This window comes from Cetorhinus maximus, chromosome 17 (assembly GCF_964194155.1).
Source record: "Cetorhinus maximus chromosome 17, sCetMax3.hap1.1, whole genome shotgun sequence".
NCBI classification, from domain to species: Eukaryota; Metazoa; Chordata; class Chondrichthyes; order Lamniformes; family Cetorhinidae; genus Cetorhinus; species Cetorhinus maximus.
Window position 1 is genome coordinate 15,433,904 of NC_135895.1, and position 27,239 is coordinate 15,461,142.

The 27,239-nt window shown below is 44.3% G+C and overlaps 1 protein-coding gene across 5 annotated transcripts in view; it reads right to left on the reverse strand.

Moving 5' to 3' along the window:
• Window positions 1–25,524, reverse strand: part of kyat3.1 (kynurenine aminotransferase 3, tandem duplicate 1) — a 63,942-nt gene extending 38,418 nt beyond the window's left edge. The window contains exons 1-5 of one of the 5 annotated variants that reach the window (XM_078560759.1): window positions 25,440–25,524; window positions 21,889–21,947; window positions 17,672–17,822; window positions 9,776–9,925; window positions 5,948–6,034 (exon numbers count right to left, since the gene is read on the reverse strand). In XM_078560759.1, coding sequence (XP_078416885.1) covers window positions 5,948–6,034; window positions 9,776–9,925; window positions 17,672–17,822; window positions 21,889–21,947 — 447 coding nt within the window. In that variant the 5' untranslated portion in view covers window positions 25,440–25,524. Of the gene's footprint in view, window positions 1–5,947; window positions 6,035–9,775; window positions 9,926–17,105; window positions 17,243–17,671; window positions 17,823–19,823; window positions 19,921–21,888; window positions 21,948–25,439 lie in introns of those variants that run through there. The other 4 variants (XM_078560758.1, XM_078560762.1, XM_078560761.1 and 1 more) reach the window with 4 other exon arrangements.
• Window positions 25,525–27,239: the final 1,715 nt, after the last annotated feature.

Genomic DNA, 27,239 nt, shown 5'->3' on the forward strand with positions numbered 1-27,239 from the left:
TAGCTAAGCGCTGACCAGTGACGGCTCACTGTGGCTCTTCGGCAGCATGTGCAGGAGCCCCAGCCACCCTTTCTTCCTGAGGGTGCTGCTCCTCCCTCTGCCCAGCCATGAACCTCTGTTGCTCTCTCCTCCGTCATCTCCACTCTCTGTAAGCCACAAGGCATACAGCTAGTTCACCAGGCTCCGTGTTCCTGATGTACTCCTCCTGCAGGATGAAACAGAGAGATGCGTGGGTTAGCTTGGGTGTTCTAAGAACCTCTCTCTGCTAAGTCTGAAGGCCCCTTAATGCATCCTGGAGAGTGCTGGCCACCACTTGGATGGCCAGAGCACTGCATGGTTGCCCGAAACCCCACCATCCTCTGCCCCACTCCACCTGACCAATTGGCAGCAGCTTTGCCCATTGGACTGCATGCTGTGCTCTCAGCTCAGGCACAGGCATTCTCCTAACCCACACTGGAAGGCTGTTAGCTTTAACCATGGGGGAGACTGGCCCAAACCAGAATGATGACATTGCAAGAAGCTGTAAGCGCCTGCACCAGTGACTTCTCCATGGCCAGCTTTCGCAAGGTGATTGTACAACGTGTGCAGTCGTCCAATTGTTCTGCAGTCCACTAAAATGCTCATTTGTTTGCAGTCTGTGCCTGAGGGGTGAAAAGCTCTGGAGCATTTGGTAGCACTTTCATGCCTCTGCATTGCTTGAGTGGGCAGATAAGCTAGAGGCCCCACTCCAAGCACGTCAATGTAGCTGCATTTGAACTGAACTGTCTCAGCTGCGGAAGAATGGTCATTTTAAGCAAGGTTTCCCTGATGTGTGGCAGTTTCACTCACCCCTCAAACCCGCGCACGCTTGTGCACTATCATCAGCCGCAGGGCAGCCCTTACCACCCCACCCCCCAAACTCACCTCAACCACAACGCAGCCCTTGACCCCCCAAAGTCGCTTCCACCTTGAAGTCCAACAAGCAACCCTGGCGATCGCTGCGCAACCTTACTGTGCCCTGACCTCCGAGTGCCCATCAAAGTGCAGCCCGTCAAGTGTATGTCTTATATATGCTGTTGTGTATGTCTGTTGTGACAGACATTAGCATGAAATCACACCGACATGCTTGGAGAATCCAGCTGGGGTGTGGGGGGTGGAGTGGGGGGGATGATTCCGGCAGGCTGGGCTTAAAATGAGATGCAGATGTATTACAATGAAGTTCCCCACATCCAATGTCGGGAAACGCAGCCCACCATTGATGGGCAGAGCGGACGATCGCAAACTGGTTTGACGATGTCCTGAAGCTGATTTTTGGCTTTCTCACCATGTTGTCCACTCATGCTGTCGAACACGCTCAACACCAGCGGGCACAGAAAATTCCCCCCTTTTAAACAGTTGTGGACTAAACCATTGGCTCCTGCTCATCAGCTCTCCAACTCCCCTGGTCAACAACTCTCCACCAGCCCCTTGCTCATGAATGCTCCACCCCCTCAAACAACTCTCCTCCCCAAACAACTCTTCCCCCCTCACAAACTCTCCCCCCTCCAAACAACTCATACCCGCCCCCCACCCCCAAACAACTCTTGCCCCTGCATCAATTTTCAGGAACTCACCTATGGCTCCCGCGATGAAGTGCAGGTCTGCGCGCATCTCCGAGTTCTGCTGGACCAGGGTCTCCATGGCATCCGCCATCCTTCCCATGGAGACCTCCATATGCGCACAAGTGGACACCACTTCAGAGAGCAGGCGGACGCACTCCTCTGACTCGCGTGCTACTCTGTTGAGGACTTCCAACAGCTCTACGTGGTGTTCCCTGCCTTCTGTAAACTCTCCACAATGAGTTCCAAGGCCGAATCCAGGGACTCGTCAGCTGACTCGGACCTCACAGATGCCTCTTCCCCAGCAGTCCTTCGAGTGCCGGGGAGCTCAGCTGAACATGCCTCCTCCTGCTGCAGACATGTGTTCGTTTGACCACCAGATTGTGAACCCGAGCCTGCTCTAGATCTAGATCCCATGGAGGTGTGTGTCTCTGCGCTGGTGGAGGGTGTGAGTTGGTGGTGGGTCTTCCAGGCTGTTTATTTCCAGTTCTTCAATGAAGGTGGCGTCCTTTGGCTGGAGGTGAGGACCTAGATTGAGCTGAGGTCCTTTTGTTGGAGGTGAGGACCTGGATGAAGCTGAGGGACTGGCTGGCTGAGCACATTGGTCGCTTGGCAGAGCTCCCTGTGAACTAAAGTAGAGATAATTAGTACATAGCAACAGAGTCAAAAGCAGGAGAGAGAGAGCACACACAGTTGCGTTGAGAGAGGGATGATGTGGTGCAGGATCCTCACGTGGGTGTTTGTTGCCGACCTCACTCGCTGCAGGCACAATCCACGTCCTCACCAGTCAGCGCAATGGGATGCTCTGCAAAGTGAGTGAGAGGCCTAATGTGGTCTACCCTACCCCCTGTCTGGGACCTCTCCCTGCTGTTGTGGGCCAGCTTCTCCTGCACGAAAACAGATGGAGAGAGTGTGGGCAGGATGCATGGCACTGCGTGGAATGTCTGTGTGATGAGTGAAGCCGTGGACAGGATGAGGACGTGAGCTCCAGAGGATATGAGCTTGATGGAGGTGTGTGTGTGAGAGAGTTAATGCTGTTGTCCCTTGAGGTGTGAGATCCCTGTGGATGTGCGAAGGGTTTGTGTGCGTGTGAGTTGAGAGTGAGGAGGTGGTTGACTTACCCTGGCGGAACAGATGAGACCATTCATCCTCTTCCTGCACTGGATGGCTGACATCCTCTGTGCTCCGGTGGCATTGACCACTGCCTCCCAGGCCGGATTGGTGATTCCGGTGGACCTCCTGCAACCAGAGCGGGATGAGGGGCATCGCGGCGGCATTCCACTGCGTTCCAGAGAGGCGTCACTAAATTTGAAGGCTGCCATCTTCATTCCTGCCGGGGCCATCTGTGGGCTGGAGCAGTCCTGGTCTATAGACATGAAGTAGGTTGTGCCCTGGCACGCTTTAAATATGGCACCCGGAGCGAGGAAGCGCCGAGGTCATGGCCACGAGCAAATCTGAGCCCGCCCACCAGTGATCCGGCCTGTTTCCCGTCAATGCATTATTAACGAGGCAGAACGTGCCGGGAAGGGGACGATACAACGAAAATCTGCCATGGCGGCTGGAGGGTAAAACGGCGTTTTGCCACCCGCTATCACATTGAGTGCAAATCTGGGACGCTTCCACCCACCCTCAGTCTTTACACACGTCTCTGCTCAACACCATACTGACTCTAGGTCTGGGTCACGTGCCTTCTTGCATCACTGTGTGCATAGTGCTGTACTCAGTCCCACATTAACCCTGTGTGTGCCGGACCCTTTCCCACAGACCCTTTGCAGCTCCACCTGATTTTCACTGCCATCATTGCTGAAGTCCTCATTTCCACACTCCCATTCAATGCGACTGACCTCGGAGCTTTCCTTGCCCTCCCTACCAGGATGTGTATCTTCAGCTCTGATGAAAGCTATGCACCGAGAATGCTGGCCTGCCTCTTCTCTTAAGGATACTGGCTGACAGGCATTTTCTGTTTTTACCTTTACCTTTCTTTGACTTTGTAGCTCAAGAACCTTCAGTAAAAGTACAGCCAGCGTAGCAACTGTGTCTGAGGAATATTTTTATTCAGGACATAGGAGTTGGTCAATTATCCCCTTGAGCCTGTTTGATCTCTCAGGGGATTGAGGGGTATGGGGACAGGATTGAATGGTGAAGCAGACTCGAGGGTCCATATGGCTTACACCAGCTCCTATTTCTTATGTTTTTATCTTATGCCTTTCAATGAGATCATGGCAATCATCAGGATGGACAAGCTTTTTGCTGCATCTTCTCCACACTTCCCAGAGGATTGAGTGATCTGTTTCTCCATGGGATAGCTAATGATGCACAGTGGGCTAAACTCTAGGACAGATTACAGGTTTTGTGGTAGTATTTCTGCATATCTTCAATTGCCGGTCCAACCTAAGAAATAGGGAAACCAGTCGACTATGCCAATTTCTGGAATTTTCACTGATCTGCCAGAATTAAGCTGGAAGAACCTTGCAGAAATTCAGGCACTTATCTCTGACTGACTGAAGCACTTTGGTTAGTTCCTTTTGGGTTGGCAATTGAAAGCATGCTGAACAGTAGTGTTGTTCTAAATCTTACAGAATTAGGCAAAGGTGCAGTGACTGTGCCCATTCAACACAGAATCATGTATTGTTGCAGCTGGTGCCTTTTCTTTCCCCCCCCCTAGATAAACAGTGCTCAGCAATGTACAAAGAACTTCTCAGTGTCTTCTCAGGCACAGTGCTACTGACAGCAGAGAAATAGAAAGTGACAGGAAGCTATATGGGGCTCGATTTTTGCGGTAAAAATAGTGGCCAGGACCCGATTCTGTGATTCCCAACCCCATTCCAGGGATTTCCAATTTTCACCAGGCCCTTTAAGGATGCGTGCTGGTTTGGGTCACAGACACGCACTCTGAATTCCTGGCTGGCTCCATTGCAGGGCTAGGCATGTCCTTGTCCTCTGCATGGAGTCAGGCCAGCTTTTCAGAGAGCTGTGGCCCAAGGCACCTCGAGAGGTGTTGTGAACCACCGTCTGCATGAGGGAAACAAGCTATGGCATTTCCATGCCCACGCCCCCATTACACATTGTATAGAATCAATGAACGCTGCAGTGACAGTAGGATGTGTAAAAAAGCTTTAAGAAACATTCATTGACAACCATTTTCTTAAAAAAAACTCCTTTTTAACACAGACCAATAAAAGTGTCAATGGTCCAGACATTTTAAAGGATCAATAACCGAAATTGCAAGCACTTGAAACCTCGTGTAAATAAACATTGTGCAACTGATAGCATGGATCATGGAGCCAAAGCTGTCAATCAAGTAATGTTTTCCAGGGCTCAGATGTTTCAACAGGCTAATGGATTTCTGGGTTCGCAGCCAAAACTCATTATATATTCATGGCTGAGAGCCCAGACATCCATTAGAGTACGAAAAGAGAGGGTACAGAAAAGATTTAGGAGAATGGTTGTAGGGATGAGGGGCTTCAGTTATCTGGATTATTTGGAGAAGCTGGGGATGTTCTCCTTGGAGAAGAGAAGGTTGAGAGGAGATAGAGATGTTCAAAATCATGAGGGGTCTAGACAGAATACATAAGAAGAAATTGTTCCTGTTGACAGGAGGGTAAAGAACCAGAGGGCACTGATTTAAGGAGATTGGCAAAAGAGCAATGGTGACATGAGGAAAACACTTTTTAATGTCATTTTCCTGCACCCTTTTTAATGCCTTCACTTCCTTCCTAAAGTGTGGTTCCCCGAAGTGATCACAATACTCCAATTGATGCTGAATCAGTTTCTTGGAGTATGGGTGTCGTTGACAAGGCCAGCATTTATCGACCACTTTTTATGCAGCGAGAGGTTAGAATCTGGAATGGACTGCCCGGGGAGTGTGATGGAGCCAGATTCAGTTATGGCTTTCAAAAGGGAATTGGATAAACGTCTGAAGGGGGAAAAAAATTGCAGGGATCAGGAAAAAGGTGGGGGAGTGGGACTAGCTGAGCTGCTCTTGCAGAGAGCTGGCAAGGATACATGGACTGAATTCCCTCCTTCTGTAACTGTTCTATGATTCTGCGAAATAAACATTTTTAAAAATTGTTTCTTTTTTAAAAAGGTTGCAGCCCCACCTTTGGAGAAAAGAAGGATTACAGGCATTCAGTTTCTTTCTAATAGAGGTCACAGTGCCTCACTTGGAACAACGATGAATGTGTTTTACCATTATCGTTAGCCGTTGATTTCAATGTACTGACTTGGTGACAATAGAAATGATTAAAATACAAATCATAAGTTTAAAACAATAATTTCTGTCCATGCAAATGCAAAATCCACTGCCAAACTTCTTAGAAAATAGTAAGTTATATTTTGTGTTTAATAGCTCTGTTGGATCAAATACTCACAGGCCGTAATGAGATGAAGACTGGGGTGCCTCCAGCCATTTTAACCATTAGTTCAAAACAGTCAAAGAATGGCTCAATGATTATCACCTGAAATTAAAAGTGTATTAAAAATGGATTCACTAACCTAGAAAAAAAAACTTATATTTGTATAAATTTGTATTTCAGGACCTCAGGACAATATAACACACTCCCCAGCCAAAGAATTATTACTGACGTGTCACAGCTGTAATGTAGGCAAACATGGCAGCCAACCTACACACAACAAAGTCCTACAAAAACAAGGGAAATCATTTTTAGCAGGTAACGAACGTGCAAGATTCAAAAGACATTCAGTACTCAAAAAGTTTCATCTGCCCTATTTCATTTCAGTGGTGTGTGCCAGTGGCAAAACGCTTTCTTTGGCTGTTAATTTTTTTATGTAAGTTCACTGCTGTTGTGACAAGTTTACTTTACAGGGGAGGCGGCGGCATTGTCACTGGGCTTGTGCTCCAGAGTCCCATAATCCTCTGGGGACCCTGGTTCGAATCCCACCACGGCAGATAGTGAATTTGAATTCAATAAAAAAATCTGGAATTAAAAGCCTAATGATGAAACCATTGTCGTAAAATCCCATCTAGTTCACTAATGTCCCTTTATGGAGGGAAAATCTAGCTTACATGTGACTCCAGATCCACGGCAATGTGGTTGACTCTTAAATGCCCTCCAAAATAGCCCAGGAAGCCAGTTCTCAAGGGCAATTAGGGATGGGCAATAAATGCTGGTCCAGCATTTACCCTTTTCAAATCCTCTAATTTTGAATCAAAGGACTGGAGCATGGTGAGATACCATGCAACGTGGTCAAGAAAGCTATTTCTCATTTGTAGGGAGTAACATAAATGTAGTTTTACTTGGCTTTTTGGCATTTTGTTGTAACAATTTAGACTGCAAAGAAAAGTTTCTTTTTATTCTTTCACGGGACGTGGGCCTCGCTAACTATAGGCCAGCATTTTTATTCCTCATCCCCAACTGCCCTTGAGAAGGTGGCGGCGAGCTGCCTTCTGAAACCACCGCGGTCCATGTGGTGTAGGTACACCCATGGCGCTGTTAGCAGGAGGGGGGTAGTTCCAGGATTTTGACCCAGCAACAGTGCAGGAACGGCGATATATTTCCAAGTCAGGATGGTATATGGCTTGGTGGAGAACTTGCAGGTGGTGGTATTCCCATGCATCTACTGCCCTTGTCCTTCCAGGTGGTAGCGGTCACAGGTTTGGAAGGTGCTGTCGAAGGAGCCTTGGTGAGTTCCTACAGTGTATCTTGTAGATGCTTCTGCTACTGTGCGTCGGTGGTGGAGTGAGTAGATGTTGAAGGTGGTGGATAGGGTGCCAATCAAGCGGGCTCCTTTGTCCTGAATGGTGTCGAGCTTCTTGAGTGTTGTTGGAGCTGCACTCATCCAGGCAAGTGAAGAGTATTCCATCAAACTCCTGACTTGTGCCTCGTAATGGTGGACAGGCTTTGGAGAGTTCCCAGCCTCTGACCTGCTCTTGTGGTTACAGTATCCACCAGCTTCCATAGTGGGATTTGAAGCTGTGCCCCCAGAGCCTTAGCCTGGGCCTCTGGATTACTAGTTCAATGACATTACCACTATGCTACCGTTAGCCCCATGACATGATAAGGACTTAGAAATGATCCAGAACCAGTAGTATGAAGGGAAGTTTCAAAGCTAATAGGGAATGTTCTGAAACAAAAATTGTGATCATGAGTGGGACCAGAGAGAAGCTGCTCAGTCAGAAACTCTAATTGCATTTGGAGGATTTTGGTGGCAGGGGTTGGGGTGGGGTGGGGGGGGAGGGTAGTGTAGTTAAATGCCCGTTGTCTTACGTGTAGGAATGCAACAGGACCACTGCAGTTCAGTTCAGTTTCTGGTCAATGGTAACCCCCAGGATGTTGATAGTGGGGGCTTCAGTGATGGTAATGCCATTGAATGTCAAGGGAAAATGGTTGGATTCTCTCTTGTTGGGGATGGTCATTGCCTGGCACTTGTGCGATGCAAATGTTACTTGGCACTTATCAGCCCAAGCCTGAATGTTGTCCCGTCTTGCTGCATATGGGCATGGACTGCTTCAGAATCAGAGCAGCTGCGAATGGTGCTGAACATTGTGCAATCATCAGTGAACATCCCCACTTCTGACCTTATGATAGAAGGAAGGTCATTGATGAAGCAGCTGAAGATGGTTGGCCCAAGGACACTACCCTGAGGAACTCCTGTAGTGACGTCCTAGGACTGAGATGATTGACCTCCAACAACCACAACCATCTTCCTTCATGCCAGGTATAACTCCAACCAGTGGAGAGCTTTCCCCCTGATTCCAATTGACTCCAGTTTTGCTAGGGCTCCTTGATGCTACACTCTGTCAAATGCTGTCTTAATGTCAAGGTCAGTCACTCTCACCTGTAGAGTTCAGCTCTTTTGTCCATGTTTGGACCAAGGCTGTAATGAGGTCAGGAGCGGAGTGGCCCTGGCAGAACCCAAACTGAGCGTTAGTGAGCAGGTTATTGCTGAGTAAGTGCTGCTTGATAGCACTATCGACAACACCTTCCATCACTTTACTGATGATTAAGAGTAGACTGATGGGGCGGTAATTGACCGGGTCGGATTTGTCCTGCTTTGTGTGGACAGAACATACCTGGGCAGTTTTCCACATTGCTGGGTAGATGCCAGTGTTGTAGCTGTACTGGAACAACCTGACTAAGGGCATAGCTAGTGCTGGAGCACAAGTCTTCAGTACAATTTCTGGAATATTGTCAGGGTCCATAGCCTTTGCAGTATCTAGTACCTTCAGGAGTTTCTTGATATCAAGTGGAGTGAATCGAATTGGCTGAAGACTGGCATCTGTGATGCTGTTGACCTTCGGAGGAGGCCAAGAAGGATCATCCACTTGGCACTTCTACTGAAGATTGTTGCAAATGCTTCAGACTTATCTTTCGCACTGATATGCTGCGCTCCCCCATCATTGAGAATGGGGATATTTGTGGAGCTTCCTCTTCCAGTTGGTTGTTTAATTGTCCACCACCATTCACAACAGGATGTTTCAGGACTGCAGAGCTTAGATCTGATCTATTGGTTGTGGGATTGCTTAGCTCTGTCTATCACTTGCTGCTTTTGCTATTTGGCATGCAAGAAATTGTGTGCTGTAGCTTCACCAGGTTGACACCCCATTTTTAGGCATGCCTGGTGCTGCTCCTGGCATGTCCTCCTGCACTCTTCATTGAACCAGGGTTGATCCACCAGTTTGATGGCAATAGTAGAGCGGGGGGATATGCTGGGCCATGAGGTTACAGATTGTGCTTGTGCATAATTCTGCTGTTGCTGCTGATGTATATTGCTGGCATGTGTATATTTATGAAGGGAAGTATTAAATGAACTGATAGTGATAATGGTTGAGGGAAAATGTTGGCCAGGCACCAGAAGAACTCTGTGCTCTCTTCAAATAGTACACTGGTTCTTTCACATCCACCTGAGGGGACAGCTGGAATGTCAGTTCAGTATCTCTTCTGAAAAGTAACACGAGTGCTGCAAATGCCCTCGTTTGGTTTGGGGAGGGAGAGAAGAAATGCTTATTTAACCTAATCTAGAGGCAACAGAGTCCAGTTGGAGCATCCCACCTCCATTCCAGGAAGTGGAGATCAGTACAGAGCACAGACCAAAACTGGGACTGTCCTGGCCATGGGTCGCAGTCACACATTGGACAAGCTCATGGCATAATTGCGAGAACCACATCACTCCGACTTTTTTTGTGCTGATTAGCACATATTCAAACACACAAAAAAAAACTGTTTGCTTTTTTTTACCTCATCTCCCTCGTCAATCAGTCCTTGGATTGAGTTAGAAAGAGAACCGTACCCTCCAACTGTTACCACAATCTCTTTATTTGGATTGATGGAACGACCACATATATCGCCATATAGTTCAGCAAGTGCCTTCACTAATGGAGGGTGACCCTTGTGTAAAAAGACAAAATATAGTAACAAGTGAGCGGTACAAAAGTATATTCATTCAGCATTATGTAAATTCAGTGAAGGCAGCTTTATATTTGGATAGTTATTGTTGACTAGTTAGGTTTTGAATTCCAGCATTGAGTAGGGCAATGTGTACTTCCTGGGCACTGGACCCACCAACGTTGATTACTTTAACTGCAACTGTATGCAATTATTTTACTGGACTAAGGCTCAGAAGCAAAAACCTTTTTCTTTTTAAAACAAAAACGCATTTGGAGAAGTGGCCCAATGACTTAAACACCTGACTAGTTAATTTTTGGAATACGAACATTCAAATTAGGAGCAGGAGTAGGCCATTCAGCCGCTCTAACCTCCTCTGCTGATCTGATTGTGGCCTCACCTCCACATTCCGTCTAACCCCGATAACCTTTGAATCCCTTGTTTGTAAAGAATCTATCTACATTTGCCTTAAAAATATTCAATGACCCTGCCTCCATTGCTTTCTGGGGAAGAAAGTTCCAAAGATTCATGACTCTCAGAAAAAATGGCACCTCACCTCCAGCTTAAATGGGAGGTGTCTCTCCCACAAGGGGAAACATCTTTTCAGCACCATCCTGTCAAGTCCTCAGGATCTTATTCTTCTAAACTCCAATGAATACAGGCCAAGCCTGCCCTACCTTCCCTCCTAAGAAAATCCCCCATCCCAGGTATTAGTTGAGTGAACCATCTCCGAACTGCTTCTAACATATTTATATCCTTTCTTAAACAAGGAGACCAAAACTGCACACAGTACTCTAGATGTGGTTTCACCAACAACCTGTACAACTGTAGCAAAACTTCCCTACTTTTAAATTCCATTCCACTTGCAATAAAGGACAACATTTCATTTGCCTTCCTAATCACTTCCTGTACCTGCATACTGACTTTTCCTTATTCATGTACCAGGACACCCAGATCCCTCTGTAGCTCAGAGTTCTGCAATCTCTCTCCATTTAAATAATATGCTGTTTTCTCTTCTTCCTGCCAGAGTGGACAAGTTCACATTTTCCCACATTGTACTCCACCTGCCAATTTTTTGCCTACTCACTTAACCTATCTATGTCCCTTTGCAGACTCCTCATGTCCTCTTCACAATCTACTTCCCTACCTATCTTTGTATTATCAGCAAATTTAACAACCATGCATTTGGTCCCTTCATCCAAGTCATTGATATAAATTGTAAATAGTTGAGGACCCAGCAGTGATTCTTGTGGCCACGCCACTTGTCACTTCTTGCCGACCCTTAAATGATCTATTTATGCCAAGTCTCTGTTTCCTGTTAGCGAACCAATCCTCTACCCATGCTAATATGTTACCCCCCGCACCATGAGCTCTTATTTTGTGCAATAATCTTTGATGTGGCACCTTGGCAAATGCCTTTACAGAGTTATACACTTTTTCTTTCAAGTTGATACTAACTTTAGCTTCTTTAGTTAGCCATGGATGATGCATCCTTCCCTTGAGTTTTTCTTTCTCACTGAAATGTACCTTTTCTGAGTATTCTGAAATATCCCCTTAAATGTCTGCCACTGCATCTCTACTGAACCTTAACCTAATTTCCCAGTTCACTTTAGCCAGCTTATTCTTCATATCCTCATAACAGCCCTTATTTAAGTTTAAAACACTAGTCTTAGATCCACTCCTCTCACCCCCAAATTGAATGTGAAATTCAATCATATTATGATCACTGCTACCTAGGGGTGCTTCACTATGAAGCCATTAATTAATCCTGTCTCATTGCACACTTTTGCTTTAAAAAAAACATTGAATTAAAACAATTTTTAAAATGGGATAATTAGCTCAGAATTGTTTCAAGGAGGTATCCAAATACAATGGTCTGAAAATCCAGCATCCAATTCCATTACAGAATTGTGACAGGAAAGGAATTGTGATATGCCAACCTGAGTTCCTGGGGTCACGGCTGTTGAGTAAAGGGTTACCAACAGGAGTACCTGATACTGATGTAACTACTGATATAACTATGGTGCAATGGCACATGATTAAGTAACTGAGATCTGGTGGTAAGGAGGAGTAAAACCTTATATAGAGTACTGAGACGTACATAGATCTGTAAATAAACCAGGATGGTTTTTATGAATAAAAGTCTATGGTAGCATTCTTAGAGTAACAGGCAAAGCCTAAAGAAACCCCAACCAAGACCCAAACCCAAGATGAAACATGGTAGCAGCGGACAGAGTGTAAAAGACCCAGGAAAACCTGTAAGTGAAGACTGCAGACCTTACAGACCTACAAATCATTGGAAAAAGAACAAGAATAAAATAGATCAAAGACCCACCTGAGAACAGAGCATCATGGGTGCAACAGATGCAAGCTGACACACAGACCCAGAGTCCAGACAGTAGTGAGTACAGATCACAGTCTACAAGCCAAACTTCTGAATCAGCAACAGATCCAGAGCATAAGGCAAGCATGGAGTCTACAATGTCACTCCCAGAACCATTCCAAAGTGCTGAAGACCACAACAGGCTCAACACTGGGACAATTGGAGGAAGCAATTCTCCAGATATGGAACAGCTTCAGGTTTGCATAAGGAGGAAAAAAAAGGATCAGGTCAGCACTATACTCCATGCAGTAGGGGCTAATGCAGACAACATAATTGTGAGACAGGGCGTTCAGGAGGCTTCAAGCTCATAAGATGAAGCACTCCAGGCATTCGATTTGTACATCAGATTCTGAAAAAAATTTGATCATTGAGTAAGCAAAATTTAATAAGAGGAAACAAAAACTGGATGAATGCATGGATTCATTCATAAATGACCTGTACAGGCTTGTGGAGAATTGCGACTATGAGATCCTCAGAGATTAATGAATACGCGAATGTATAGTGGTTGGTGTATTGGATCAAATGCTATCAGACCTTTTGTAAGCAAAGGAAGAGTTAATTCTCTCAAAGGCAGTGCAATTGGTCCGAAAGACTGAGCGAAGCAGAGCGGTTGTTCATGGTGAAAGTGGAAAAGAAACAGTGCAACCATTCAATATGTCAGATAAAAAGAAAAAGTGCAGCGAAGCAATAGCACGTGAAAAACTATGCCAAACGCCACCTCAAAATGCTCTTGGTGTGGCAGGAAAGAACGTCCAGCTAGGGGAGCAGAGTGTCACAACAGTGGGAAGTTAGGACAGTTTAAAATTGTCTGGTAATCTAAAGTAACAATAGCTCAGAGGAAGAAAGAGAAAATAACAAGGACAAATCAAGTCTAAGAAGTGGAAGAACCACAGAAAAAACAAATAACCTTCCTAGCAGAAGTTACGAAACAGAAAATAATTATTGGGGCTAGATACTGGCATAGGTGTTTCAGTGTTATCTGCTGAAGTAAAGCAGCTTAAAAATATCACATTACAGCTATCCACCATCCAGTTGCAAGGTCCAGGAGGGACTACTTTGAAAGTAACAGGCCAGCACTTGGCAAGATTAAGATATAAGGATAAAGAAATTATTGAATCCTGTATGTTATATAGAACGAGGATTCATCATTATTGAGCATAAAGCACATTTGCAGTTGAGGTTGATTTACAAGGTTGATGAAATTGCTGAGGAACAGTCCAGTAATGTATTCAGAAATGAATTTCCGTCTACATTTCCAGGCTTAAAAAAAGACAGAATATCACAAAACCCTGAGGGTGGATGCTAAGCCTGTATGTCTTTTCACAGGAAGGTCCCTCCCCCACTCTTGGACAAAGTCAAGAGCGAGATTGGACATGTGTTACAAAAGAATTCATCACTCCATTAACTATACTGACAAAGTATGTTCTGGAATGGTCACAGTATCAAAGCTAATGGTTCAATTAGAATCTGCCTGGACTTTACTCAATTAAATAAGTCAGTAAAGCGCAATATCCACTCGATAGCATCAGTGGATGAAAGTCTCGCTAAATTAGCAAAAAGCATGCTTTTCACAAAATTGGATACAAACAGTAGCTTTTGACAGTTGCCTCTAGACAATGAATCCTACTTTTACCATCCCATTTGGTCATTATCGTTTTAACAGGTTACCATTCGGAATTGCTTCTGCACCCGAGATATTCCAAAGAATGATGTCTCAGACCCTGGAAATCAGGGAAATGGTAATATTCCATATGGGTGACATTCTGATACACAGTTCATTGAAGGAAGGACATAACCGTCGACTGCGAGTAGTCCTCAAAGTTCTACAAGAAGCAAGTTCGACATTGAATGACAAATATAAGTTTGCAAAGCCTGTGATAAAATCCTTTGGGCACATTGTGCAAGCTTCAGGAATTACTACCAACCCGCAGAAGACCAAAGTGACTACAGAGTTCCCACAGCCTAGAACTATAACAGATTTATAAAGATTCCTCAGCATGGTTAATCAAGTAGGCAAGTTCCTACCAAACTTGGTGGAAATCAATGACAGCTGTTAAGACAAAATCAACAGTGGTACTGGAACGTGGACGAGCAAATGCTTTTGATAAGATCAAAAGTCTCCTAATTTCACCAAAGATTCTGGTACACTAAAATCCAGAGTTGCCAACAATTGTATCAGTGGATGCATCAACCACAAGCTTGGGCGCAGTGCTGTTTCAAGTTCAAAAGGTGGACAAAGAAGACCAGTGTATTACGCCTCAAGGTCTCTCACAGACACAGAGAAAGGTATGTAACCATTGGAAAAGAAGTATTAACAACCACTTGGGCTTGCAAGAAGTTCTCTGATTGTGTCATGGGTTTAAAGTTTAAAATTGAAACTGACCACAAACTTTTGGTTACTCTTCTTAACCTAAAGGAAATTGCAAAAATGACACCAAGAATTCAATGTTTTCAACTGAGACTCGTGAGATATGATTCAGTTACTGAGTACATTCAAGAGAAGGAGCAGACGGCAGCAGGTGCAATGTCAAGAATTCCAGTGGAAGGAGTAAAATTGGAAGATATGAATTTTACTGAGGAAGTGGAACCAAATACCTCACTCGTTACCAAATACTTAATGGCCACTGAGAAAAGACTACAAGAGATTAAGCTAGCAAAACAGCGGGATGGTGAATGCATTAATTTAAAAGGGTATTGCCAGAATGGATGGCCAGAGTACACCCCTAACAACCCAGTATTTCGCCAAAACATTGAGCAAAGAAAACATCTTAGAATCATTGATAAATGCTTAGCTTTTAATGACAGACTAGTCATCCAAAAGTCACTTGGACTAGACATTCTCCAGAAAATCCACCAAGGTCACTTGGGAATAGCGAAATGCCGAGCAAAAGCCCAGCAGTCAGCCTGGTGGCCAGGCATCAGTCACGCCATGGAAGAGTTAATCATGAATTGCCTTGCATGTACAGTGAATAGCCAAAAGCAGCAAACCATTGGCACCCTCCACTTTTCCTTCTGGCAGCACCTGGGAATGGATTTATTTGAGTTTAAAGGCAAAGTTTTCATCATTGTCATGGATTACTACTCCAGACGGTTTGAAGTGAGTAGATTACACAACATCACTATGGAGACAGTCATTACATCACTGAAAAGAATACTCTCAACACACGACATCCTGGACATTGTGGTGTCAGACAATGGTCCCCGGTTTGCTAATAAACTATTATGCAACTTTGTGCAGGAATATGGTTTCAGGCATGTCACTAGTTCGCCTACATATCCTTAGTCGAATGGAGAAGCAGAGAGAGGAGTTCAAATAATCAAGGAATTAATGAATAAGAACAAAGATATTAACTTAGCCCTTCTTAACTACAGAATCTCACTGCTAGAAAATAGGCTCTCGCCAGCAGATCTATTAATGGAAAGATGGCTGTGAACACAACTTCCAGCTCTACAACAAACACTACAACCTAACATTACCTCAGATGGCTGTGAGAAAGTTAGGAAGTGTGAGGAGCAACAAAGAGATAGTCAAGCTCATAATTTCAACTCAAGTCACAGGGCACCAGACTTGAAAGTGCCACAGCCCAGGGAGAGAGTGTGGATATGAGATCAACAGAAAGAAAGCATCGTAATAGAAAGAGCTCCATAGCTGAGATCTTATAGAATTGAGACGGACCAGGGAAATATCAGAAGGAACCGAAGGGCCTGGATATCATTGGGAAGGAAACCAATGGAACCTTGAACATACTATTTGGATCCAGATGGAGACAATGAACCAGAAACAAGTAGAAACTCTACTACCACCCAGATGGAAGACACACCTATCGAGAGATGAGAGAGCACAGTTAATCCTCAACCTCAAAATGAAATCAGGACCATACCAGGGAAACTGGTCAAACAACCTGAAAGACTAACCCTGTGAAGTCTGAGACTTGGGGGAGATATAGAGTAAAGGGTTAACATCAGGAGCACCTAATGTAGCTATGATGCAATGGCACATCATTAAGTAACTGAGATCTGATGGGAAGCTCTACTTGTGTAGAGTACTGAGATGCACATAGATCTGTAAATAAATAAGGATGGTTTTTACAAATAACAAACTATGGTGGTATTCTTAGGGTAACAGACAAATCCTAAAGGAGCCCCAACCAAGACCTGAACCCAAGGCGAAACAAGGGCAGGGCCAGAAAATGTAATGGATCACGTCAGCACCAATATTGGAGTATTTTAGTTGCCAGCTTGAGATGCGGAGAAAAACAAAAAGCCTGAAAAGCCAATTGAGCGCTGAACTCAAACTACTTTAAGTGCTGGTGGCATTGTTGAGATTGCAAAGGTCCAGTTGAAATTTGGCAGCCTTCAATCTTTTGGAGTGTTCCAGGCCACGATCCCAAATTCTGTGACTCGCACTTCTGCGTCTCTACTGAACTGGATGCCTGCATCCTGTCAGTGCCTGCCAGAGAGCAGAAAAGAGGTGGTGGCAACAGTGAGAGATGACAACTCCCAGGTGCCATCTCATTCTTTAATGCCAGGCCTCCAAGTGGATAATGGAACCTCTGCCTGCCCTGACCCCAATGCGAATTCATACTCAACCAGCTTTGTGAGTGGAAGCCTGACAGTGCCAGGCTCCATGGAAATTATAACATAGAGATTGCAAACTTACATGAGCAAAGTACCACGCCAAATTGTGATCAAAGATTACCTGGCAGGAGGGTGAGAAATGTGATGAGTGGGTGACAAGCATCTAAAATGAAAGATGGTGCACCTTTAAATTGAACCATTCTCCCATTGTCCCACACATACCTGGGGTACTTTTCCTAAATTAGCAACTCCTCATAAAAGGAGGAGACAGTGTCCATGTGGGATCCAAGGCAGAGATAGCAGTCCTCCATCAACCTGCACATCTTTCTTTTTGCAAAAGACAGGTGATTGTAGAGGATCTGATGGAACACAAATAAATCTAGATCAAAAATATTACATGGTGGCCTTTAATTTTATCATTGTGAATCTCTTGCTCTCAATTAATAGCTGCGTCAAGTAAAATCCTTAAATGGCCAATCCTTTATTTGGTGAAAGCATCTTTAAGAGCAGTTTGAGAACAAGCTTGTTGTAAAACCTCAACTGCTGTACTTGCCTGGCCTGGCATATGCGTGACCAGTCCCACACTAATGTGGTTAGTTCTTGACCGACCACTGAAGTGGCCTATTAAGAATTCAGAGACAATGAATGCTAACCTTGCCAGAATCTCACCCTGCTTTAATGTGCAGCAATAAAAAAAAACTTCCCAAATATACCATAAAGCGTTATTCCAGTACTCAGCACTGTAGGTTGGAAAATAGCTTAGGTAAAGAGTCATGTGAAGAACTTACAAATCCTCTTGTATACTGGTTCAGCATGAAATTTTCACCCACTGCAGCATCAGCCAAGGCTTCTCTTATATAAGGAGGAGGAGGCAGGTCTGGGAATCCCTGTCCAAGATTGACCACGTCCGACTCAGCAGCCAACTTGGTAAATTCAATCCTACAAAACAGGGCGCACTTTAGCAAATAGAGAAAACGGTGGAAATACCCATCAGATCTGCGAAGAGAAAGGCAGGCTAAGACGTCCTGGGTGCTAACCCTGCATTGGGTATGAAAAGAGTGGGCAGATAATTGGAAGGACGGCGTTGGACTTTCCTCCATGAACTCAATGCAGAGATCATTTAATATTGATCGTAAAAAGAGAAAATCTTAAAAAATTGGCTCTGTACTCGGGGATTGGCAGTTTAGAAAGCCAGGTAAATGGGGTATGGCAGCATGGCAGTTATGCTACTTGAAGAGTAATCCAAAGGCCAGGACTAATGAACCAGAGACACGTGTTCAAATCCCACCACAACGCACCTGAGTGATTTTAAATTCAGTTAATGAGATAAATAAAATTAATAAATTAAAAACCAAAAGGGCCAAAATTTTGCTTTTGAACTGGGTGCGCAGAGTTGGTAAAGTTCCTAATCTGCAAACCCACCTTGGGAGGAAGTGCCCCCCAAATCTTTGGATTTTTGTTCCAGAGAGGTGGGTGCTAACAGGAGTTGGATCCACCGACCCTGGAAAGAGTTTGGAAGGGCTGCCAAGTGCCGAGGCAGACTGTGTAAAAGGCCCACCTGGGTGCTCTTTTGACTTCACCTCAGTTACCAAAAAAAGCAAGAAACACCTCACTAGCCCTCACTTCTCAACCCCACATACTCTGCATGCCCCATCCATGCCAGCTCATGCCACCTCACACCCTCCATGCCAACCCATACCCCCCCAGCTGCCCCCATGGCCCTCATACCCTCCATGCTCCATATTCATCCTCATGCCCCTTTATAGCCCCAATACCAACAGTGCCAACTCATGCCCCCCCCCCCACCCACCACCCTTTTCCCTTACATCCTCCATGCAAACTTATCCAGTATCTAAAGGGCAGACCCCAGTAGCCATAGTGAGAAGAAATAAAATAAAGTTCTAAGTGTCTACTGCTGACTTCATTTTATTTTATAAAACACCCTCATTGATAACATTTAAATCCTTTCAAGTACATCAAAGATATTTAATCTGTTTACAACCACTTGCAGGCGTAAATCAAACCATGAACACCTGCCCACCCTCCCGCCCCTTGCTGCCCTACTGCAGTAATAATAGGCTGTAGAAGCAGTCTGGCAGCACTAATCCTATAATAATAACCTTCAGGCTTATGTCAATGAACAGTGAATTAGCAAGCACCATTTTTTTCAAATGCATGCCGGATGTTTTTTTTTTAAATTTAAAGGGACTGGGGATTTAAATGACTTGGCAGCTCCAAAGAGCTTTTCCACTTTTTATACACATTCGTGCCTACACTTAATCATTGCAATACCTGGCCTCTCCCAAAAGGATACCTTATCTCTCCAAAGGGGCTACTTTATCTCTCCAAATAACTTCAAAGCTTTAGAACTTTTCCTCAAATGTCTAAAGCCCACAAGTTGTATTTTGGACACCCCAGTAAAGAAAATTGATTCTGTTCGAAGGAAGCTAACACAAATGTGAAAAGTACCACCCTTCCCCGTTTCCCCCGCCCCTGCCAGCAAAAAAGATGGGTGTCAGGTTCACAGGTGGGACATCTGCAATTGGGGCTCAGGCACTGTTTGGGCTAAGGCGTGGAACCCTTCCACCTTTATGAAAGTTCAGGCCCTAATATCAGTAATGGAGACTACATTTAACTACCAGATTGTCATAAAACCTACCTAGTTCAGTAATGTTCCTTAAGGAAGGAAAAATGCTGTCCTTACTCGGTCTGTCCTATTTCTGATTCCAAACGGACAGCAATGTGGTTGATGTTTAACTACCCACTGAAATGGCCTAACAAGCCACTCCGTTCAAAGAAAGCAGCTCACCATTATCTTCTCAAGGGTAATTAAGGATAGGCAACAAATGCTGGTCTTACCAGTGATGCCCACATCCCATTAAAGAATAATAATATAAAAATCATAGTTCCCTGTTTAGAAGAAAGGGTGCCATTCTTTACCTGGCCACTAGGAGGCAAATGAGAGCAGCCAGGGTGGCTGGCAATAGTCTCCAGTGTTCCTGTGGGATGTCAAGTAGTCTGTGCTGTGTGGGTCTATCTAGTAGCTTGGCCAACATGTAAATTCAGCAGTTAGAGTGCCCCCAGCACTAACTCTGTATTGTGTACTACCAGTTCAATGTCTTTTGTTGCCTTGCTGCCATTTAAATATATATCTTTTAAAACTTGAGGCTGAAATCGTACTGTGCAATATTAGCTAATGTTTATTTTCAACCAATTTGCATTGCCTCCATTCACTTTTTTTACAATGAGCTGCTTTTTAGAATGTTGCTTTGGGAGGCCACAGAGGCTGCAGTTGAATTGCTGGAATATTCTGCAGTTGCAGATGAAGTGCGCTGTGGTATTTGTCATTGCCTTTCAGACATTTTAAACATCCGATTTTTTTTACAAAAATGTTTTGTCTTCTGTGAAACAATATGAAAGTGGTACGTCGTTAGCATCTTGGACACAAACCCTGATTGCACTAACATATTATTGCGCCCAGCGTGGGACTCGAACTCACGACCCTGAAATTAAGTGTCTCATGCTCTACCGACTGAGCTAGCCGGTACTAACATGCCCTTCGTGCAAATAACCTCAGGGTTTCCAACACTTTTGGCTTTAAGGCTACATTTCAGAAGGCAATTAAGAGCCAACCACGTTACTGTGGATCTGGCGCCACAAGTATGCCAGACTAGCAGATATCCTGAAGGGCATTAGTAAACCAGAAGGGTTTTTACAACAATCGATGATAGTTTCATGGTCACCATTATTGAGACCAGCTTCACATTCCAGATTTATTAATTGGATTTAAATTCCGCCAGTTGCCAAGGTGAACCCATGTCCTCAGAGCATTAGCCTGGGCCTCTGGATTACTAGTCCAATGACATTACCACTAGACCACCCTCTTCCCCCTTGCAGACACTTAAAAACAGAGGCGTGGAAAATATTAAAAATGGATTGGAAAGAATTAATAATTGCTGTGTTTTAAGATCTGAATTCAGTAACAGAATTAAAATGCATGAGTCTAGTAATCATGTCTGCTGCTGACTCACTATTTCAATTTGAAATGACACTCAGTTATTACCCAGTGACTGGGTTTAGTGAGTGAGTAGCAGTCACTGTTATAAGAATTACACTTGTTCAGTTCGATTGCTAAGTCTATCACTTAACTGTTCCAAAAGCACCTTATCCAGTTGTCAGGTTTAAATTTGATCAGGAGCACAATAAAACACAAGTTGTTAAATTATTGGACTCGTACTGTAAACATCAAAGCCTTAAGGTGTTTTCAGGGGTTATTCATCACTGCAGGATCTTTACATAAACAAGATTCTATATGAAGATGCTGTTAGAATGGCCCACTGGTGACTTTAGAAAGTACTGCCACTAAGTAAACTCAGTCCATTACAAGTTCCTCTATAACTCGCTGGGGTCTAGCATTCTTAATACTCTTCTTACCAGGAGGAAGAGGACAGGGATAAGAGACCATTACTGACTCTCTTTGCTTGTCATCAAAGACGAAAAAGTAGTTAAAACGAATGGGTGCATTTAAGGGCAAAGCTAGGTAAATATGTGAGGGAGTAAGGAACAGAAGAATTGGGTTAGATGAAATAGAGTGGGAGGAGGCTCATGCGGAGCATAGACACCAGCGCAGGACATCTGAGCTGAATAGCCCATTTCTGCACTGTATACTTCATATAAAGCTGTGTAGACAAACACCTAACCAGACTACAACCCAACCAGCATTTACAGGAACCCTAAGATTTGTTAAATCTGTGTTCACTCAGCTTTAAACTTGAGGAAGACATAACTTGTTAACAGTGAAAATAAATTGGAACATAGGACTTAGGAGCAGGAGTAGGTCATTCGGCCCTTCGAGCCTGCTCTGCCATTCTCTAAGCTCACTGCTGATCTGGTCATGGTTTCGACTCCACCTTCCAGTCTGCCCCCTCATAACCCTTGACTCCCTTGTCCATCTTTAAAATAAAATGTAGTTTTGTAGCTGCAGAGTTTTAATGTTACCACTTACCATACATTCCTATCCAGGCCTTCAATCCTTTTTGCATTCTTGTGTCTGAATAAAGTCATCTACAAGTTGAAACAATCAAATTATTTAATTCATTTTAAGGTAATGCACAGATCTATAAAATAATGTTAGGCTCAATCAATTAAAATGTAAGAAAATGTCCCACCACCAAACACATCTTCCCTTCACCCCCCCAGCGGCATTCCGCAGGGATCGTTCCCTCCGGGACACCCTGGTCCACTCCTCCATCACCCCCTACACCTCAACCCCCTCCCACGGCACCTTCCCATGCAGCCGCAGAAGGTGCAATACCTGCCTCTTTACTTCCCCTCTCCTCACCATCCAAGGGCCCAAAAACTTCTTTCAAGTGAAGCGGCGTTTCACTTGTACTTCCCTCAATTTAGTCTACTGCATTCGTTGCTCCCAATGCGGTTTCCTCTACATTGGAAAGACCAAACACAGACTGGGTGACCGCTTTGCAGAACACCTTCGGTCTGTCCGCAAGCATGACCCAGATCTCCCTGTCGCTTGCCATTTCAACACTCCACCCTGCTCTCATGCCCACATGTCTGTCCTTGGCCTGCTGCATTGCTCCAGTGAAGCTCAATGCAAACTGGAGGATCAGCACCTCATCTTCCGACTAGGCACTTTACAGCCTTCTGGACTGAATATTGAGTTCAACAATTTTAGATCATGAACTCTCTCCTCCATCTCCACCCCCTTTCCGATCCCCCCCCTTTTTTTCCAATAATTTATATAGATTTTTCTTTTCCCACCTATTTCCATTATTTTTAAATGTATTTCCATCCATTGTTTTAACTCTACCTTTTAGCCTATTTCGATTCCTTCACCCCACCCCCACTAGGGCTATCTGTACCTTGCTTGTCCTGCTTTCTACCCTTAATTAGCACATTCCTTAGGTAATATCACCACCTTCAACACCTCTTTGTCCTTGTCTGTGACATCTTTTGGCTATCTCCACCTATCACTGGCCCTCTATCCAGCTCTACATGTCCCACCTCTCCCCCCCCCCCACCCAAAACCAGCTTATATTTCACCTCTCTTCTATTCTTACTTAGTTCTGTTGAAGAATCATACGGAGTCGAAACGTTAACTGTGTTCCTCTACGCAGATGCTACCAGACCTGCTGAGTTTTTCCAGGTATTTTCATTTTTATTTTTGTTTCCAACATTTTAAAAGTTTGTCGGAGTGTCTCGTTCCGAAAGGCACCAGGTGAAATAAGCAAGCATTCTGAATGCCAAATTACAACAACGCTTTTAAAACTGGTCACTAATTTTAATAATCACCTCCCCCTTCATATACGTAAACGTTTTTCAAATCCATACCATTGCTGTCCTACCAACAAACCTGACAAAAAGAACCTTATTAGTTTGGTGAAGCAGTTCAGTCTTTCTGTGGCCTGATCAATATTTTGCAAATTGCCCATAGATTTTTCTCTTTGCTCTATGGTAACCTTCACTCATCAAAACCCAGTGAACACTCTACATATTTTTTGTCTCCAGTTTTACAGTAACTTCCCTGAACTCTACTTGACTAAACTTTGATGCTCTGAAGTTGAGGTAGTCATTGCTTTTAACAATAAAAATAGAAGACTATACTGATAAAGAGCTCACTACTGTTCCCACAGTAACTAAACACATTCTGCAAATGCAGCCCACATTGGTGACTTTTGGTGAGCTTTATTTCCAACTATTAACTTGTACATTCTAGTGCCCAGCTCTTTTTGCCACTGTCTTATTTCCTTTTCTTTCATTCCCTTCACCATTTGCCACAATCTCTTTCTCATATCCCCCACTCTCATTCTTTCACTCTCTCCTCAATTCCCTATTTAACAGTCTTGTTATTCCTTGATCTGAAGTTTACAGTGGGCGGAATATAGAATGCTGGTCAGGAGACCATTGCAATAAATGAGCCTGGAGATACAAATATGTGCAGAAAATGCTGCTAGTCCAATTAACCTCCTCTCTTCAGATTCCTTACCTATGCACTTTCAGTTGCCAAACCAGTATAACTACATAAATAAAAACAAAAAGCTAAAAGCTACAGCGGATGCTGGAAATCCAAAACAGAAACAGAATTACCTGGAAAAACTCAGCAGGTCTGGCAGCATCGGTGGAGAAGAAATCAGTTAACGTTTCGAGTCTTCATGACCCTTCGGCAGAACTGAGTATAGTTAGGAGAAAGGTGAAATATAAGCTGGTCTAAGGTGGGGGGGCGGGGGGAGAGAAGTTGAGGGTGTGGTGATTGTGGAGATAAGCAAGCAGTGATAGGAGCAGATAATCAAAAGATGTCACAGACAAAAGGATCAAAGAGGTGTTGAAGGTGGTGATATTGTCTAAGAAAAGTGCTAATTAAGAATGGAAGACGGGATACTCAAGGTACAGCTCTAGTGGGGGTGGGGTGGAAAGACTAACAAAGTTTTAGTTTTAGATTTAAAAATAATGGAAATAGGTGGGAAAAGAAGAATCTATATAAATTATTTAAAAAAAAGGGAGGGGGGAGGAACGGGGTGGGGATGGGGGGAGGGGGAGTTTAAGATCTAAAGTATAACTACATGTAACTGCTGATAGTTCTATCAAGGTTGTGAAAGCACACAATGTTAGCCACCAAGGCAAGGAGAAGCAAAAGCCTCTGTATCATTGGCTTCATCTTTCATTCATGGCATGACATTCAGTGCTGTCTTATATTTTTGCAACAATATCTGATATGCATGTTATTATTGAGAAAGCTATGTGAAGGATCAAGGCCTTTACAGGACCACTGCACTGCAAGGGAACAAAAGTAATTAGCACAAAAAATATTCCATTTATAGGAAATGGATGAATATAGGATAAAATCACCAGTGAAAAATCAGTAGGGTCAGATGGTAAGTGGATGAGGTCCTTGGTATGAAAAAAGATCACAGTGCAGAAAGGACAGAGGTTTAGAGAAATCTGGAGTTCAAAGAGTCAGAGAATGAGGCATAGCTAAAGTGATTGCAACCTTGGCATCAATGTATGAAGCAGTTTCCAATTTGCAGTTATGCTAAAGTAGCAGTATTAAAAACTCAGAAGGAACTCTTTTTCCTTAGTTCTGATGAAGAGTCATACGGACTCGAAACGTTAACTGGGTTCCTCTCCGCAGATGCTGTCAGACCTGCTGAGTTTTTCCAGGTATTTTTGTTTTTGTTTCGAATTTCCAGCATCCGCAGTTTTTTGCTTTTATCTTAGGTACAAAGAGCTTCCATTTACCATCTCATCCCAGCATTCCTGAAGCGTCAGTCTAGACTCCTTGCTCAGTGTCGGCCTAGACGCCCTGCTCAGTGTCGGCCTAGACGCCCTGCTCAGTGTCGGCCTAGATGCCCTGCTCAGCTTTTTGAGCTGAGATAGCATCTACTGAATCAAAGGCCAGAGCCAAAGATGTTATCCCACATTGTGATTCCTGGAGTGGTGTAAGATCCCCAGGAAGAGCCTTAAAGAAGCAAATTGCAGCCAGCCTGCAGAATTTCAAAATTACATGGAGCAACAGTTGTCCAAAAACAAAAGACTGCTTACCACTGAGGTGGAAAACTTTTGTGTGCTTGAAGAACGAAGAAGATTCTGTGTGGTTTTGATACAACTAAGCCGACAAGCGAGCTGCATGCCTGCAATATGAAACATTTTTTTTTATTCATTCATGGGATGTGAGCGTTGCTAACTAGGCCAGCATTTATTGCCCATCCCTAATTGCCCTTGAGAAGATGGTGGTGAGCTACCTTCTTGAACCACTGCAGTCCATGTGGTGTAGGTACACACACAGATAAGTGTGAGGTGATGCACTTGGGCAGGACAACAAGGCACAGGAATACACGATGAATGGTAGGACCCTGGGAAGTACCGAGGATCAGAGGGACCTTGGCGTGCATGTCCACTGGTCCCTTAAGGTAGCGGGACAGGTGGTTAAGATGCTTGCCTTTATTAGCCGAGGCATAGAATATAAGAGCAGGGAGGTTATGCTGGAACTGTATAAAATGCTGGTTAGGCCACAGCTAGAGTATTGCGTGCAGTTCTGGAATCTGCATTATAAGGAGGATGTGATTGCACTAGAGAGAGTGCAGGGGAGATTTACCAGGATGTTGCCTGAGCTGGAGAGTTTTAGTTATGAGGAGAGATTAGATAGACTGGGGTTATTTTCCTTGGAGCAGAGGGGATTGAGGGGGGACATGACTGAGGTGTATAAAATTATGAAGGGCATCGATAGAGTAGACAGGAAGGAACTTTTCCCCTTGGTGGAGGGATCAATAACCAGGGGGCATAGCGTTAAGGTAAGGGGCAGGAGGTTTAGAGGGGATGTGAGGAAGAATTTTTTCACCCAGAGGGTGGTGGGAATCTGGAACTCACTGCCTGAAAGGGTGGTAGAAGCAGAAACCCTCATAACATTTAAGAAGTATTTGAATGTGCACTTATGATGCCTTGGCATACAAGGTAATGGGCCTAGTGCTGGAAAATGGGATTAGAATAGTTAAAAACAAAAAACTACTGCGGATGCTGGAAATACAAAACAAAAACAGAATTACCTGAAAAAACTCAGCAGGTCTGGCAGCATCGGTGGAGAAGAAAAGAGTCGACGTTTCGAGTCCACATGACCCTTCAACAGAATAGTTAGGTGCTTGTTGGATCCATGCAGACTCGATGGGCCGAAGGGCCTTTTCCTGTGCTGCAGATCCCTATGACTCTATGAGCCTCCAATGTAGCAAAACATCTCAGGAATGTAATCAGGCAAAAAATTGTTACTTAGCCCAAGGGAGGGGATATTGGATGACTGAAAGCTTGCTTAAGTGTGAAGGTTTATAGGGGCGGCTATTAAAGGAGGGAGAGGTAAGACTTTGAGGAAGGTGTTCAAGAGCTTAGGGCTCAGACAGCTGAGGACGCCTTGCCAATGATAGGGCAAAGGAAGTTGGGAATTACACGAGCCCTGGGCTGGGGGAAATGCAGAGTCCAGAACGATGAACGATGATCAAGTTATTAATTTAACTTGAATAAGTTAAAGAGGGAGGGGAGAAACTATTCCTACTGTTGGTAAATCAGTAACCAGAGGCAGTAAAGATCATCGGCAGGAGAACCAAGGGAGAGATTAGAACATTCTTCTCGGTGTAGAGGACCGTTAGTACAGAGAATGCCCTCCAAAAACAGTAGCCGAGGAACTCATAATAGATTATTATAAAGAAACACGTTTAAAAGGAGCAGAGCAGAAGACAAAGGATTGGAACTGCATGCAGGACACTTTGAGAGCTCCCCAGAATCTCGACCTGATCTACCCACAGTTCAGAATGTCTTACCTTGTGAGGATTACAGTGGGTGGGTTATCTGGACGGC